This window comes from Myotis brandtii, unplaced genomic scaffold (assembly GCF_000412655.1).
Source record: "Myotis brandtii unplaced genomic scaffold, ASM41265v1 scaffold251, whole genome shotgun sequence".
Taxonomy (NCBI): domain Eukaryota; kingdom Metazoa; phylum Chordata; class Mammalia; order Chiroptera; family Vespertilionidae; genus Myotis; species Myotis brandtii.
In genome coordinates this window covers 26,306-43,074 of record NW_005359516.1, presented here as the reverse complement: position 1 = coordinate 43,074, position 16,769 = coordinate 26,306, and the positions used below count along the sequence as shown (strand labels likewise).

Below are 16,769 nucleotides of genomic sequence, written 5' to 3'. Positions count from 1 at the left end.
TTATGAATCGTAATGTAAATATCTGATATGCAGGATGGTCTTAGGTGACCCCTGTGAAAGGGTCGTTCGACCGCCAAAGGGGTCGAGACCCACAGGTTGAGAACCGCTGTTTTAGAGAGAGAGGGAGGGTGTGAGAGAGCGAGCAAGCAACATCGATCTGTTGCCTCCTGCTGCTTCCTGACCCAACCCACAACCCAGTATGTGCCCTGACCAGGACTGAAACCACACCTTTCAGTGCACGGATGACACTCCACCAGCTGAGCCACCAGGCCAGGGCAAGAGCTTCCATTCACTGAAAGACCGGGAGATGGGCAACGCGGGCAGAGGACTGGAGCAGGTGATGGACACGTTCATATGTATATGTATATGTATATGTATATGTATATGTATATGTATATGTATATGTATGTTAGTTTATTTCAGAGAGGAAGAGAGAGGGAGAGAGAGAGAGAAACATCAATGATAAGAATCCTGCATGCCCCTCATTGGGGACTGAGCACCCAACTCAGGCATGTGCCCTGACCAGGAATCGAATGGTGACCTCCTGGGTCATAGGTCGATGCTCAACCACTGAGCCAAACTGGCTGGGTGACATTCCTGGCTTTATTTTTTAGGAGCAGAAGCCCTGGCCGCTCTGGGAAGCCCTCACCAACAAGGGGGTTAAGTGCCCTTCTGATGTCCTACCATGTTGTCAGTAACTCCCTCATCCCTCCACTCATGACCACAAATCTGCCCTTGCCCCTCCTTGGTCCCTCCTCAGCTCCCTTGGGTCTGGAAACTCCTGCAGGGCATGGACCATGTCTGTCTGGAATCAGTAAGGCCATTGAATTGTTACCTTAAAAGCCTTTCAAATCATCAGCTTCACTGTGAACTCCCTGGTCTCCAGCACCAGTGGTGCCCATGCGGGAACTCCTCCTGTGGGGCCACCTGACTGGGCCCAGGGGAGCTGATGGGAGCAGGTCCCTGCCTCTTCCTGCCCCCCTCACAGAGATGGACCCCAGTCCCTGCCATTACCTATTGAAGCTGGAACACATGAGGGGGCACAGACGTTTGGTTTAAAACCCAGAAGCAGGAGCCAGTTAAACAGTGGTCAAGTCTTCTGAGCATCACGGGGAAGTTGTAGGGAGCAGGCCTGCAGGAGGAGGATGGGCTGACAGAGGGGCCTGTGTGGGACCCCAGACCAGGGAGAAAAGAGACCTAAATAAAGGAACAAGGTTGAGGCCCAGGGTTTTGGGCAAGAACATGCATGTTGGAGCCACTTTGCTCCTGGTCCCCATTTCGAGGTGATGTGCTAGTTACAAAGCGAGCTGGCAGGAGCGTGCAGGTTTGTGGCCTTGGCTAACCGTCAGAGGCGATCAGCCAGGAGCGGGGCACACTGCAGGGCTGGAGGCCTGTGTGTCACACGGCACACCTGAAAGGGCACCTGGATTTCCTGGGTCATCAGGGACTCACCAGCTCCTGAACAGCAGCCTCTGGGTTGGGGGGACCCAGTGAGAGGCTCCAGATCACCCGTGAGCCACCCATGCCGGTGATGCGCCAGCTGGGAAGGGTGCAGGGGGCTGCACACACCCGCCCTGGGCCCGAGCCCACCTCACAATGGATCAGACAGTCTCACCAGATGAGGCAGTTCAGTATAAGGCACCTGTGAGAACCCGCCCTGGGCCCGAGCCCACCTCACAATGGATCAGACAGTCTCACCAGATGAGGCAGTTCAGTCTAAGGCACCTGTGAGAATCTGGAGCCTCTGGGCATTTGGGGACAAAGGCGGGGTCCCAGGTGTGGCAGATCTGAGGAACTGGCCAGTCCCACTTCCCTTCCAGGACACCACTTTCCCAGCCGCCCTTCAGACCTGTGGGGCCATGTGACTGGTCCCAGCCAGTGCGACCAGGGTCCCATGACTGGCAGGCCTAGCCTGGAAGTCAACATCCCACACTCTGTCGCTGGCTGCCTTCTTCCCCTTCAGCAGAGCCTCCCTGTCCCCAACCTTCTCACCTGGACTCACCCCAACTTCTCACCTGGACTCACCCCACTCCTCTCCAAGTCCCTTTGCCAGGAGTCCCTGCAGCGCTAAAGAGGTGGGTCCCTTTCTTCCCGCTGAGCCTGGGATGTTAGCAGGTGTGAGACCTGCAGAGGCTAGAAAATGCATTTGCTTGTTTCTGCTTCCCTTGGGCTCATTCAATTACCTTGAAGCCATGCCTGAGCGAGCCTGCTGGAACCTAGGAAAGCCCAGGCACCCTGTCACTCAGCCAACCCCACGGCACGGGAACCAGCCACCCAGGACGTGTGGACAAAGCCGAGACCAAAGAGCTGCCCAGCCAAGCCCCATCTACATTGCTGACTCACAGAATTCAGCTAAGGAAATGTTTATTATTCTTTTGTGATTGATTTATGCAATAGTCTTGTGTCAGTAGATAAATGGAACAGTGGCATCTGAAAAAGACTAAATGGAGCAGAACCACCACCATCCCGTGGGGCCCAGAGGTTCACAAACAGAAGCTTTACTGTGCTGTCACAGTGAGACTCGGGGTGAGCTTGTTACTGAGGCAGAGCCTGTCCTGTCCTGACTAATCCACAAGGACACAGATCACAGGCCCTGTCTCTGCCCTGGCGCCTGAGACCCATGAGCTGAGGGGAGCTGGTAGGTTAAATGAATTATAGGAATAGCAAATAGCCTGTTCATCATGGAGGGGAAATCCTGGCCGGTCTTGCGGAAGCCGAGGCGCTGGTAGAGGGCCAGGGCGGAGTACTGCAGCATGCTGGTGCTGAGGACAACCTCACGGTAGCCCTGGTCCCGTGCAAACTGCAGGACGGTCCTGACCAGGGCTTTCGCTATCCCCTGGCCCCGGTGCTCCCAGGCCACGCTTAAGTGAAACAGCTCCACCTGCTCCTTCCGCAGGGTGGGCTCCCCAACGGGCAGAGCTCCCACCGTGCCCACCACCTGCCCCTCACACTCAGCCACCCAGAAGCAGGAGCCTGGCTCACTCAAGTAGGATTTGCTGATGTCACGCATGTCTGTGCGCAAACAGTTGGACACATACTCGGTCCAGGGGTATTTGGCCAGGAACCTCAGGGCAGCCAGGAGGGTGAGGCCGGCCATGAGGGCCAGGAGCCAGGACCCAGAGACCACAAACAGGGCGAGGGCCCCCCCAAGCAAGAGCACAAGAGTTCGTGGCAGCTTCAGGATGTGGCGGAAGGTGGTGGGGGCGTGCTCAGCCATGCCCCGGGCGAACAAGTCCAGGACCCTTGGGCGGTCGCTCTCCTGGTATTTGCGGATGTGATAAGGAGCCATGGGAGACTGGTGGGTCTGAGCCTCGAAGTCCAGCAGAGAGAGCTAGGTGTCCCTGCACCCTTCCCTGGGGAAGAGAGAGGAAGCCAAGTGAGACCCCAGTCTCCCACCTCCCGGGAACCACAGAGCCCCTGCTTAAGGGCTTGTCATTCTGCTGCTGCCCCAGGAAGTAGGACACAGCCACTGGGAGAAGGTGCAGGGTCAGAAAGACTTGCATTTGACCTGGCTCCATTCCTTTCTAGCTGTGTGACCTTGGGCATGTTGCCTAACCTCTCTGAGCCTCTTCATCTGTACAACAGCGTAAAACCAAAGCCTGCCTCTGAGGTTGTTCTGAGAATTTGATAAAACAACAGATACAAGTACCTTCCCCTCCACTTCTCCCCTCCCACCCTTTTTAAAAAAATCCTCACCCGAGGATATTTTTCCATTGATTTTCAGAGAGCGTGGGAGAGGGAAAGACAGAAATACCAATGTGAGAGAAACACATCGATTGGTTGCCTCCTGCATGTGCCCCAACCAGGGCCTGGACCTTAGGTACATGCCCTTGACTGGAATCAAACCTGGGACCCTTCAGTCTGCAGGCTGATGCTCTATCCACTGAGCCAAACCGGCTTGGGTCCTCTTCCCTCTCTTCCTGCCTCTCCTCTCAGCCCCTTGCTACATTGGTGCCACCGTGCAGCAGTCAGAGCATGTGCCCACTCACCCTTGGTGCCTCTGCCAGGGTCCGCACTTTGCAGGAAGCCTGTGTCCCCAAGCACAGGTCTCAGCAAAGGCTCCTTCCCCCCCTGATTGCAAAGGTGGAGGCTGCTGAGCTGGCCCAAGAGCCCAACACCCAACCTGGCCCTGCCTTGAGAGCCAGAGGAGGGTCCGGAGCTGCAGGCCACACTCAGAGCCCCGTCCTTCCACCCATGTCCTCTCACCTGTCACCACAAAAGCCTTGAATGTCCAGGGTGGCCTCAGTCCGGCCTCCTCCCTCAACCTCTGACTGGCATCTGGGAAGACTGCACAGGGCTGGCTCTATCTCTGGTACCAGTCCCTGGAGGCCACCTCATTGGCTGGCTCCTGGCCATGTTAATCATCAACCCGTGTCAGGGAGCTGGGCAGCGAGCCTATTCTCCTTTCACTTTTGTAATACGGGTCATTATCTGGGAGCTGGGGAAGCAGGGTCTGGGACAGTCTGAAAGGGCAGCACAGACTTATGAGCAGTCCCTGTAGTTTTGAGTGTGTGTTGGGGGTAGTGATGGGTGATTAAAGACCCTTCCCCTGAGATGGCTCAGTTCAAGACTGCGGAGATGTGGAGTAACAATGACCTCCTGGGTCATTCCCCGTTCCCCAACTTATTCCAGAGCGCATGGCAGACAGCCAGTTTGTAGCTTTAATATGTAACCCTTGATGAAGGAGGCAAATCATGTGACCAACCAAACTGCACATAGCACCTGTCTTGTATTAAAAGCCTTTAATGAATGCATATCCTCATCCCCAGTAATTCCACTTTCAGGAAGCTGTTCTAAAGAGAAACAGTCTGGCCAGCGTGGCTAGTGATTGAGTGTTGACCTATGAATCAAAAGGTCACGTTGGATTCCTGGTCAGGGCATATGACCGAGTTGTGGGCTTGATCCCCATTGTTGGGTGTGGAGGAGGCAGCCGATCAATGATTCTCGCTCATCATTGATGTTTCTTTCTCTCTCTCCCCCTCCTTTCCTCTTTCTGAAATCAATAAGAATACATTTTTAAAAATAAAGGAGAAACATGTACCAAGATTTACTTGCAAAGGGGAGGCAAAGATTTGAAAGCAACACAAATGTGTAATAATTGAACTACATATGTGAAATGTTACACATCAATAAAATAAACGTGTTTGTGAGGGCATGGGAAGAGGAGCACAGCATCTGGAGTCTCACAGATCGGAAATTTAACCCTGACTACAGCATTTTGAGCTTTGAGGGGAGCAGCATCTCTCAGCTTCAGGGGAAACATGCATTTACTTATTTATTTAAAATATACAGGAAGAACACAAAATCGATCTATTATTCCCCAAAATATTTAAACTGATTCAAATCACAAACAATTCCAGATTGTGGAATTCTGAAAGACATCTGGAGTACTCTTAAAACAATCTCAACATTACTTTCTTTTAAAGAATTGTTCTAAAGGAGATTAAGAGCCACGACAAACACAATGCAGGGTGAGTGCCACAAGGACTGCAACTTACTTTCAAATAATATTTGCAATGGTTTTGTACACTTGAAATTTTTTGAAATAGACTTGAGAGACCAAGTCTGGTTTTTCGCTGGCAAAATCCCCTGGGGTTGTAATGAAGACTAAGTGAGGAAGTGCATTAAAGTGTTTAGCAGAGTGCATGCAGGAAACGGTAGCTGTGTGCTTCTGCACTTGAGGAGCTGCCCTGAGTGTGTTCCTTCCAGCTGTGCAGTGACCCACAGAGCACACGCTGAGATGAGGCCTTCAGCCGGCCGGGTCCCGGAGTCACTGCAAGTCTTCCTGCCGATTCACGCTGGCTACACAGTGAGCAAGGAGCTTTGTCATGTGAAGCCAATGAGCTTTAGGGATCGGAATTGCAGCCTAATCTAACCCAGAACTCCACAAACCACAGTCCTCGGTCACTCTGCCCATCACTTAGTTCCAGTCTTACTGGAAAACAACCACACTCATCATTCATGTACGGTCTGTGGATGCCCCTGCACTACAACAGTGAGAGCTGAGTAGATGCAACAGAGACCATTCGGCCTGCAACGCTGTAAATATTTACTATCTGGCCCTTCACAGAAAGGTTTGCCAACCATGACCTAGTCTACCTTGACTGATACAATCAAAATGAGAAAAAAAACCCAAATCACTTATAAAACATGATTTTACATTAGCGGTAGGACCTTGGGCAAGTTACCATAATCTTTTAGTGGCCGCGTGTAAAATGAGGGCAATAACAGCATCTATCCCAAAAAGTGTTATAAGCTAGTGTTTATAAAATCACTAAGGCAAAAACCTAATACTTTATAGACATCCAACAAATGTTTGCAATTACTATTCCAATTATATAAAAACTAGAGGCCCGGTGCATGGATTCATGTACCTGTGGGGTCCCTCGGCCTGGCCTGCACCCTTTTGCAATCCGGGACCTCATCAGTGCAAGATCTGGCCCATCTCAACCAGTCCCAATTGGGGCCAATGGGGCTGGCCAGTTGGGGAGGGGCCACAGGAGGTTGGCCGGCTGGGGAGGGATTGAGGGAGGGTTCCAAGGCGTGTCTGGCCCGTCTTGCCCAGTCCCGATCAGCTGAACCCGAGCAGCAAGGTAACCTACAGGTTGGACCGTCTGCCTCCTGATGGTCAGTGTGCATCATAGCTACTATTAATCGGTTGACTGGTCAAATGGTCGACCGGTTGCTTAGGCTTTTATATATATATATAAAATATATCTGAATGGAAATAGAAGACTAGAATAACAAATAACACTAACAGTGATTATCTTTGAAAATATTAACAGGTAGGATAGGTTTCCCCCGTTATACCATTCTGTTTTAAAATTTTCTATAATAAACACATATAAATCCTATATAATAAAATCCTAATATGCAAATTGATTGAATGACGGAACGACTGGTCACTATGACATGCACTGACCACCAGGGGGCAGACGCTCAATGCAAGAGCTGCCCTTGGTCGGGGCCATAGAGGGAGGCAACCAGTGGCGGCAGCAGGGGGCGGGGCCAGCCAGCAGGCAGTGCCAGTACCACCAGCCAAGGCAGGTGCCAGTGGGGGCTCGCCCCACCGATCACCCCACAGATCGGCTCTGATCGCTGGCCAGGCCAAGGGACCCTACCCTATGTATTGGGAACAGCCTTAGATTTAAAAATTAAAACCTGACACAGCTACTCTAACACTGAAAAAACAGGATGATACAGCGATGACATGCATGGACTCTGGCTTGCACATTTTGTGGTCAGCCCTGATTCTGACTTATAACTGTGTGACAAAGCCAATTACTTAACTTCTCTCTGCTTCAGTTTTTCCACCCATAAGATGGGGAAAATGGTACTACTGCCTCAGAAGGATCATGTTATGTGCTACTTTTTATAATCAGGGTAAAAAAATGTAGCTGCCCATACAACAGCAAGATGCCTTTTTTTAAAAAAATATATTTTTATTGATTTCAGAGAGGGAGGGAGAGGGAGAGAGAGATAGAAACATCAATGATGAGAGAGAATCATTGATTGGCTGCCTCCTGCACGCCCCCTATTGGGGATCGAGCTGCAACCCCCGGCATGTGCCCTTGACTGTAATCGAACCTGGGACCCTTTGGTCCGCAGGCAGACGCTCTATCCATGAGACAAACCAGCGAGGGCGGCAAGATGCCTTTCACCTGTAAGAAAGTATGGTCACTGGTGCATGCAGCATCCCAGATTGCGAGGGTTGTCTGACTGCTGGTTTAGGCCTGTAAACCGGCAGTTGGACATCCCCCGAGGGGTCCCGGATTGTGAGAGGGCACAGGTCGGGCTGAGAACACCCCCTTTCCCCACACGAATTTCGTGCACCAGGCCTCTAGTTTTATTATAAGAAAAGAAAAAGCAATGTTTTTTATAAATGCTGAACATTTTTAATGCTTCTGACATTTCACAAAACATCTTTTGTTGACATTCTACAAATGACAGCATCCAATAATGTCCCAATCCTTTCTTCTTGTGAAGATAGTTTATATATCTATAAAAATAAAATACAAATTATGGCATTCTACTATATTCATGCACTACTAACTTTTATTACACAAACCTGTAAGTGAAATCATTTATCATTCAATTATTGGGATAAATGATCATCCCAATATGATCATTTATGAAATTAAAATGTGACTAAAATATGCAAAGTAGATGCATCACATATGTCAAAAGTGCCCTTTAAATTGCAATTATGGTGGTAGCTCTCTAAACATAGAAACCAAATTTGTACCAGTTTTAAAGGCATACACACTAGCTTCATACTAAATTTGTTACATTACAAATGTAATATAACTATGTAAGCTTGACGTCTAAAGTTGTCTATTCTTTCTTAATTAGAAAATGCTTTTATCAACCAAGTTTCTAATTATATTTTACAAAAACCTGCCTCTTCCAATTCTTCACATCTATAATAATTTTTCAAGTAATTTTTAATTATGTTAACCTTTCTTAAAAGTTCAAAAAAATGCCACGGCTGGGTGGCTCAGTTGGTTGGAGCGTTGATTCCCCGGTTAGGGCACATACCTAGGTTTCGGGTTTGATCCCCAGTCAGGGAGCATATGGGAGGCAAGCGATTAATTTTTCTCTCTCTCCCTTCCTTTGTCTAAAAAAATAATCAATGGATTAAAAAAAAATGTTCGAAAAAGAAAAAAGAAGCCTAGGTTAGCAACAGCAAACAGCATTGGTATTATTCCTCATCTATCACCTTTTTGGATTTACAAACCTTTTTGACTTCTGTAATATTTGTTATTTCAGGAAGATTTTTCAGGGAAACTTGCTGACCTTCTACCTTAGCTATTAGGTCTTCTTTATCTATTTGTTTTTCTCCATCTTCAATGTAAACAATTAGAACTGAAGTGTCATTTGCTGAGATACCGAATTTTTTCAAAGCCTCTGAAATCTGGGGGGAAAAAGACAATAAAGCAATAGTTTCTATGTCTGAAGCACCTCACCATCTTTCTTCCTGCTCAGGAAGTTCTCTCTGCCTAGTTTTTATCGTCAATAATCCCTTCCCAACATCTACCAGTTCTGCCTCTACAGCACTCTCTGCTCATCCTGTGGAATCAAGCTCAAACTTCTTCGCAAGGCACACCAATCACCCCTCCTCCGGCCGGTGACCCTCAGTCCTGCACTCCTGCCAACCAGCCAGGCTAGACTGTTTGTAGATCCCATCATGTCACACTTCATTGCTTGTGTGCTCACTGTTTGTGCTCTGCCTGGAGTGCCCTCACCCTCAAGGTGCAGTTCAAATGTCACTCCCTCCTGCACCCTCCTCCTTACAGAAAAATTGTTCTTTGCTGTTCCCACAGATGTGAATTATCATTCCCATCATATCATTTATCTTAGGGCATTTGGACTTCTGTCTTGTTCATCTGCCTTCCTCAGGAACATATCTGTTCCTTCTGTTCCTAGAACTGAATGGCACAGGGACAAACTCAACAGATATCTACTGAATTGAATAGTTTCTTGAATTATTTCAAATATTCTCAAAGAAACAATAATTACCTGGTAATTTTTTCCTCCAGGTACTGGGGGATTCTATTATCATGCATTTCATGAATATTTCAAACATCTGTATTTTAAACCATACCACAGGTTTCCTAAGTTTTCTTTTGATGACATTAGTACCTGGTTGTGTTATTAATAGTAGTGGTAATACTAAAACTTCATCAGCAAAATTTCAGCTATTTTTTATTTTTATGTGCCACATGTGGAATGTCTTTAGCTCAAAACTTTTGAGTTACTATCAGTATCTCAAACCACAAACTCTTTCTACACAAGGAGTGTGGGAATGAGCATGTGCTAAGGGCTGTTCTAGGTAGCAGGCAGGCTTCTCGCAGACGGAAAAGACATGGGTTCTACCCTCAAGTTTACAGGAAGAATTAAAAATGCATACGATAGCACTCAAATATCCATGCCTATTGTTTTATCATTTAGATTCAGATGTCACTTAGAGGGATCTTCCTGATCCTATACAGATAAAACTATGCTCATTTAATTTAGCAAAACTTATGTTTGCTCAAATGCAAAGTGAGTCCAAAGCTTATTTTTCTAGCAAAAGGCAGGCTAAACCTCAACTCTCTATCCAGACCTCTCTTCACTACTCCTTTGGTTTGCTACTAACAATAGACTTACAGGAATTCTGGGGAACACTCATATTATCATGACAAGGTGAGCAGAAATAAAGTTAAGTAAAATCCATATTAATTACATTGTTATTTGGGGACAGGTTGAAAATAATTTCAGTAGATAGAGTTCTTGTCTTCATTTTTCCTAGTTTGTAGAGATGAACTGCTTTGTTTGCTGCCACAAGTATCTGAAATGGATCGACAATCTACCAAAAAAAACACACAACACAAAACAAACAAACCAAAAAGAATTACACACAGAGAATCTGGAGTACTCTGAAGTCGCATGCCCTATCTCATGATAACTCCAAGGTCAGGCTGTTTTACTTCATCACAATTCCTATGAATTATACTTTCAAAATTGCTATCTCAAGGACCTGGGTGTTCAGAAAATCATAGAATTTTAAAGCTGCAATGAACTTAAATAATAAAACAAATTAAAAATAACATTTATCAAGGGCTAATATTATGGGAAAGGTCATATTCTAACCATTTTATACTTCTACTAGAGGCCTGGTGCACGACATTCGTGCACTGAGAGGTATGGGGGTCCCTCAGCCCAACCTGCACCCTCTCCAATCTGGGAGCCCTCAGGGGAGCCCTCTCCAATCCTGGAGTTTCTGTCTGTCTTTGCAATCATATGAGCGAACTGTCTGAGACCCCAACTCAGTTTGGTTTGTTGCTCACAGAATAATAGAGGCATTTTATTTTCTTTGCTCCATTGGTGGAGATTTCCTGGAAGTTTTAGGATATCTTCCCTTTAATTTTTCCTAGACACTCTGATTTTACTTATGTCTCTCACCTTTGCTTTCCCTCCATCCCGCACAGCAACAGTAACTTGCTCCAGGCTCACTTTGCTCTAGTGCAGTGGTTCTCAACCTTCCTAATGCCGTGATCCTTTAATACAGTTCCTCATGTTGTGGTGACCCCCAACCATAAAATTATTTTCGTTGCTACTTCATAACTGTAATTTTGCTACTGTTATGAATTGTAATGTAAATATCTGATATGCAGGATGTATTTTCATTGTTACCAATTGAACATAATTAAAGCATAGTGATTAATCACAAAAACAATATGTAATTATATATGTGTTTTCTGATGGTCTTAGGCAACTCCTATGAAAGGGTCGTTTGACCCCCAAAGGGGTCACGACCCACAGGTTGAGAACCGCTGCTCTAGTGTCTAGGACAGCTGTGGGCAAACTAAGGCCCACGGGGCCGGATCCGGCCTGGTTGGAATGAATAAAACTAAAAAAAAAAAAGACTGTACCCTTTTATGTAATGATGTTTACTTTGAATTTATATTAGTTCACACAAACACTCCATCCATGCTTTTGTTCCAGCCCTCCGGTCCAGTTTAAGAACCCATTGTGGCCCTCGAGTCAAAAAGTTTGCCCACCCCTGGTCTAGGAGATCCATCTGCCACCAGAACTACAATTCCCAGCATTCCTGGTGCTCCCCGCACTCTGTGCTTTCGCTTCCGGGCCTGGGGCTGCCAACAGAACTACTATTCCCAGAATTCCTGGTGCTCCCTGCGATCTTGGTTTTCCCTTCCTGCTCTGTCTCCATCCCTGGCCTCCCACTCTGCCAAGTCCTCCAAGCCGCCAGCTCTCCCTCTCTGCTCTCTGCCCAGTGGCTTGGGGGGCGTGGCTCCCTCAGTTACTGGGAGCGACCAAGGGAGCCATGTCCCCCCAAGCCTCCGGCTCTTCCGCTATGCTCTCCACCTGGCACCTGTGTATGCAAATTAACCTGCCAGCTCTGTTGGGTTAATTTGCATGCTCACTCCTCATGGGCTGGTGAGCATAGCAGAGGGATGGTCAATTTACATGTTTCTCTTTTATTATATAGGATTATCCTTTAATTCTTAAAACTACCCTATGAAATCAGTATACTTATTCACCTGCAGTAGATGAAACAAAAGTAGCGAATCTCTGGGTTTGAATACCAGCTGTGTCACTTACCAATGACTTGGGCAAATTCCTTAGTGTTTTGTTAGGTGGAGGTAATCATAGTACTTACTTCACAGAGTTGTTGTGAAGTGAGTTAGTATATTTAAAGCACTTAGAATGATGCCAGAACAGAGTAAACACTATATAGACAGTGGCTACCATTTGTGCCAAGTCCTAACCACTGGCAGAGTTGGGATGAAGTCCTGCAACATGATCCCACAGTGTGTGCTTGTCAGCGCTATACGATGCCCCTTTGCAGAGATTTTCCAGTTCAGGTGAGAGATGGAGATCCAGGCATCTGCCTTATGAAGCCAGACCACACCTTTCCCACCTCCTAGTGCAGGGCCTGAAACTTCAGCTTCTATTCACTATTAAACTCAAGGCTGCCCAAGTCTGACTCCACTCCACAGCGTGGACAAGAACTTTTTACCCGAAGGTGGCGATTTTAGGCTAGCCTATTACATCATGAAAAATTAACATATTCTTAAATGCCCGTATGTCTCATTCATTCTCACTTGTACTTACCACTGTAGGGTTTATCAATGAACTATCAATGGCACCTTCCATGGCCTTTTTTCTCAAGTCTCCAGCATTTTTTACATCTTTAAATAACAGAAGGGTCACCCTGCATTCCGGAAATAGGTCCAGCTGATGTGTTAACTGCATTTCATAGATAAGCAGGATTCTATTGCATAAAACCAAAAAGACCAAAAAACTTCTTTTGTTTAAAAGTTAACATTAGAATTCATAACAAACATCCTTGCTAATAAATTTAAAAATTTTAATGATACAACTGCTAAACTAGAAAAATCCACCCCAAAAGCACATCTGGCTTCCTCAAGGGCTCTTATCTTCCTCACCCTGCTGAGCTCTCTGTAGTGCCTTTACTGGGAAAGGGTCGTGGCTGCTGCCCGATGCCCTGTTGTACAGGTGAGGAAGCTCAGAGGCATGGCTGAGGGCAGCTTCCCCAGCAGCTGACTAGGAGCAGAATACCAGGAATTCTTTAGGCTATAAGTTACCTACAGTATTAACAAAACTGAGAGTGGGGAAGGGCATGTAATAAGAATAGAGCCACAGCTGTCTAAAAATTATTCACTTACTAACTATACATAAGGTTTCTTACAGACCCTGGGAAACTGGAGGATGAAACAAGGCTGTAAAAAGATAAGCTGCCTCGATGGGTCCACTGCTCAGAAAAGAAATACATTTTGAGAACAGACCAAGGACAGGACATGCTTCGATTTGGTTGCTGTGCCCGGACCCTGACCCCCTCTGGGAGTTTATCTCAGGAACGCTGACCATTCTCCAGCCCCAGGAACCTGCTGAGCTGTTTGTAACATCATAAAAGATTAGCCACCTTGTTATCGGACTTTGAGCTCCTGAAGGCGGACAGCAGACTCTACCCTCCCCTTTTCATGTTACACTTGCAGCTCACAGCTGCATGTTGCTAGCTATCTTCTCCCTTGTGTGTATATAAACAGCCACCTGGCAAGGGGGGGTCAGAGCAGAATTTCCAGGGTGACGGACTGGTCTCCCCATACAGCCGGCATTATGGAATGAACGCTCATATATAATCCAACCCTGTCTCTGCTTAATTTGGCTCAAGTAGTGACAGGTGGCCTCGGACCCACTGTGTCCGGTTTCAAAACCTGTCTTCTGCACGGCCTTTTTAAACTTTCTGATCTCACCATTTTATTTGTATTTTAGCAAAACCTAGACACATATTAAGGGAGAAAATAATTTTATAAATAAAAGTGTGACATGACTCAAAGTCATTTCACAAATGGAATTTCAGCAGAGAAGGCACATTATTAAATAATCAGTAATACTGGCCCTTTCTTAGACATAATTTAACGAGGAAAGGGAAGGGTATATACAAAGACATGAAAGAAGCATAAGAGACAGTTTGAATAATGAGAAAGACATAACTATAACCTAGATGGAAAAACAAAGTCTTGCAAAAATTTGATCTTTAAAACAATTTCAATCAAAGGCTTAATTAGATATTTGGGTGAGGCAATTTGATAGGTTCACGTTATCTCCGCCTGGTAGGTTCCATTTCTAGAACTCTTTCTCAAGGAATAAATTGGACATCTGAGAATTTATGTAATAAGAGGTCCCTCTCATTCTAACAGTAAAAAGTTGAAACCTGCTCTAGCCGGTTTGGCTCAGTGGATAGAATGTTGGACTTCGGACTGAAAGGTCCCAGGTTCGATTCTGGCCAAGGGCATATGCCTGGGTTATGGGCTCGATCCCCAGCAGGGGGTGTGCAGGAGACAGCCCATCGATGATTCTCTCTCATCATTGATGTTTCTCTCTCTCCCTCTTCCCTCCTCTCTGAAATCAATAAAGAAATTTTTTTTTTAAAAAAAGTTGAAACCTATTAGCTAGTAACAGGGGACTGGTTGTGACAAAACAACCATTAAAACCTATAGTCTTGCCCTAACTGGTTTGGCTCAGTGGATAGAGCGTCGGCCTGCGGACTGAAGGGTCCCAGGTTCGATTCCAGTCAAGGGCATGTACCTTGGTTACAGGCACATCCCCGGTGGGGAGTGTGCAGGAGGCAGCTGATCGATGTTTCTCTCTCATCGATGTTTCTAACTCTCTATCCCTCTCCCTTCCTCTCTGTAAAAAATCAATAAAATATTTTTTAAAAAACACCTACAGCCTTAAAGAGTAAAGACAAAATAGTAATAAATAACATTAAATAAAAACCTCTGATTGGAAAACAAAACATAGAATTCAGCATAAATCATGGGTTTTTATAAAAGGTGCACACACACAAATTTAAAGGAAAATACACCAAAAAGCTATCTCTAACTTGACGGAATTACATCTGACTTTTTCTGTTACAATCAGGAAAAGAAATATCTGTAAATAATGTTCTGGCACATACCAGTTCAATCTTTATTGTCATGATAATGTCCAATGGGGAAAAAGTAGATACAAAAAGACATAATGAATATATTCCCAGTTATACAAAAAGATGCAGAAGACAAAAACATGAAGGAAATACACCAAAAATGGCCATCTTGGGTAGTTGGATTATAGATAATTTACTGTCCTACATAAAAAATTTGTGTGTGTATATTCTGAGTTTTCTACAGAGAGCACACAAAATTTACTAAGTACATATAATCATGGAGGAAAAAATACTTCCTGTGGTTTCAGTTTTTACACTAGAGGAAAAGGCAATTGTTTTGTTTTGAATTCACTCACTTAGGCCAGAAACGTAGAAACGTATCACTTAAACAGCATATCTAATCCATAAAGTCTTGCCAATTTTACCTCTTTTTAAAAATGCATTTTTATTGATTTCAGAGAGGAAGGGAGAGGGAGAAACATCCATGATGACAGAGAATCACTGATTGGCTGCCTCTTGCACACGCCCCATCAGGGTCCAGCAGGGAATCCGACCGGGACCTCCTGGCTCCTGGGACCGCGCTCAGCCTCTTCACATACCATTGTGACGACATTAATGAAATCATCCCTGAACGCATCAGCCTCCAAGAGAGGAGGTAATCCCCCACACAGGCTGTATTTTATTATTTTTTAAAAACTGAAACAGGGGTAGTGCTTTTCTTTTCTCGCCCTGGCTGGGTTGGCTCAGTGGATGGGGCCTCGGCCTAAGGTCTGAAGGGTCCCAGGTTCATTCCGCTCAAGGCACGTGCCTGGGCTCCGCCCGGTCCCCAGTGGGGGGCGTGCAGGAGGCAGCCGATCAATGACTCTCATCATTGATGTCTCTCTCCCTCAAAAATGTTTTAAAAAAATAAGTAAAAAATATTCTCACCTGAGGATATGTCTACTTATTGATTTGAGAGAGAGAACCGCGCTCCCCTCCGGACCGCGCTCTCCGCGGCCGCAATGGCCGTCCCCCCCGCTCTGCCTCTGGGACAGGGGCCACCGACCCAGTTCCTTCCTCCCTCCAGCCCGCTGTCAGTGTGCTAAGGGGAGGAAATGAAACATGAGAAACTTACTAAATGTGTTGGGGGGAGGGACTGCGGCCTGGAAAAAGTTACCGATTGTGTCAAGGGCAGGGGCCATGGGAGAGAAAAATTGCTAATTATCTCGCTAGAAAAGCAATGTGTTATGATTGAACCCAGCCAGGTATGACCCTGCTCGTAAATTTTATGTAAACTTTTTACCCTGCCAGTACCAGGAACGGCTAATGAACCGCTTTGTAGTTAGTTTTTTCTTTTTTTTCTAACACTGTGTAGTTGGCAATAAAAGATCTTGCTGCACCCTTGGTCGGGGCCACATGCTGCAAACCTTCCCAGAGGGGGAAGGTGCGGGCTGTGGTCAGCTGGCTAGCTTAATAAAGGCTCTTAAATTTAAGTTCTGAGTCGGTGGTCTATCTCGCTGAACCAACCCATAACAGTCAGGAGTCCATTTAGCAGCGACCCGGAGCTGGACTCTATTACACCGGCTCCTTCTCGGCCCTCGTCACACTCGGCAGTGAGCGGGAGCGTCTCGTATCCCGGGCTGTGCGCTCCCTGAAGGGGAACCGAGTCCGTCACTTCCGGGCCGCATCCCAGGGCCCGGCTTCGGGAGGCGCTTCATAAACGAGGGCGCGGGGAACGCCAGGCGTCGCCTCAAAAGTCCCCGGTCCCAGCGGCCCAGCACCTGCCCTCCCGCTAGCCCACCCCAGGCCGCCTCCTTCCAGCCCCCCCACCCGC

At 46.6% G+C, this 16,769-nt stretch overlaps 2 protein-coding genes across 5 annotated transcripts in view; both read right to left on the bottom strand.

The window, feature by feature from the left end:
• Positions 1-2,385: 2,385 nt before the first annotated feature.
• Positions 2,386-16,769, bottom strand: part of LOC102238886 (N-acetyltransferase 8B) — a 14,627-nt gene continuing 243 nt past the window's right edge. The window contains exons 1-2 of one of the 3 annotated variants that reach the window (XM_005867742.1): positions 4,207-4,298; positions 2,386-3,353 (exon numbers count right to left, since the gene is read on the bottom strand). In XM_005867742.1, the coding sequence (XP_005867804.1) occupies positions 2,585-3,289 (705 nt within the window). In that variant the 5' untranslated portion in view covers positions 3,290-3,353; positions 4,207-4,298 and the 3' untranslated portion in view covers positions 2,386-2,584. The other 2 variants (XM_005867743.2, XM_014540927.1) reach the window with 2 other exon arrangements.
• Positions 7,873-16,769, bottom strand: part of TPRKB (TP53RK binding protein) — a 9,150-nt gene continuing 253 nt past the window's right edge. Inside the window, exons 1-5 of one of the 2 annotated variants that reach the window (XM_005867745.2) lie at positions 15,884-16,027; positions 12,619-12,778; positions 10,226-10,348; positions 8,738-8,914; positions 7,873-7,999 (exon numbers count right to left, since the gene is read on the bottom strand). In XM_005867745.2, the coding sequence (XP_005867807.1) occupies positions 7,913-7,999; positions 8,738-8,914; positions 10,226-10,348; positions 12,619-12,759 (528 nt within the window). In that variant the 5' untranslated portion in view covers positions 12,760-12,778; positions 15,884-16,027 and the 3' untranslated portion in view covers positions 7,873-7,912. Of the gene's footprint in view, positions 8,000-8,737; positions 8,915-10,225; positions 10,349-12,618; positions 12,779-15,883; positions 16,028-16,769 lie in introns of those variants that run through there. The other variant, XM_005867744.2, reaches the window with a different exon arrangement.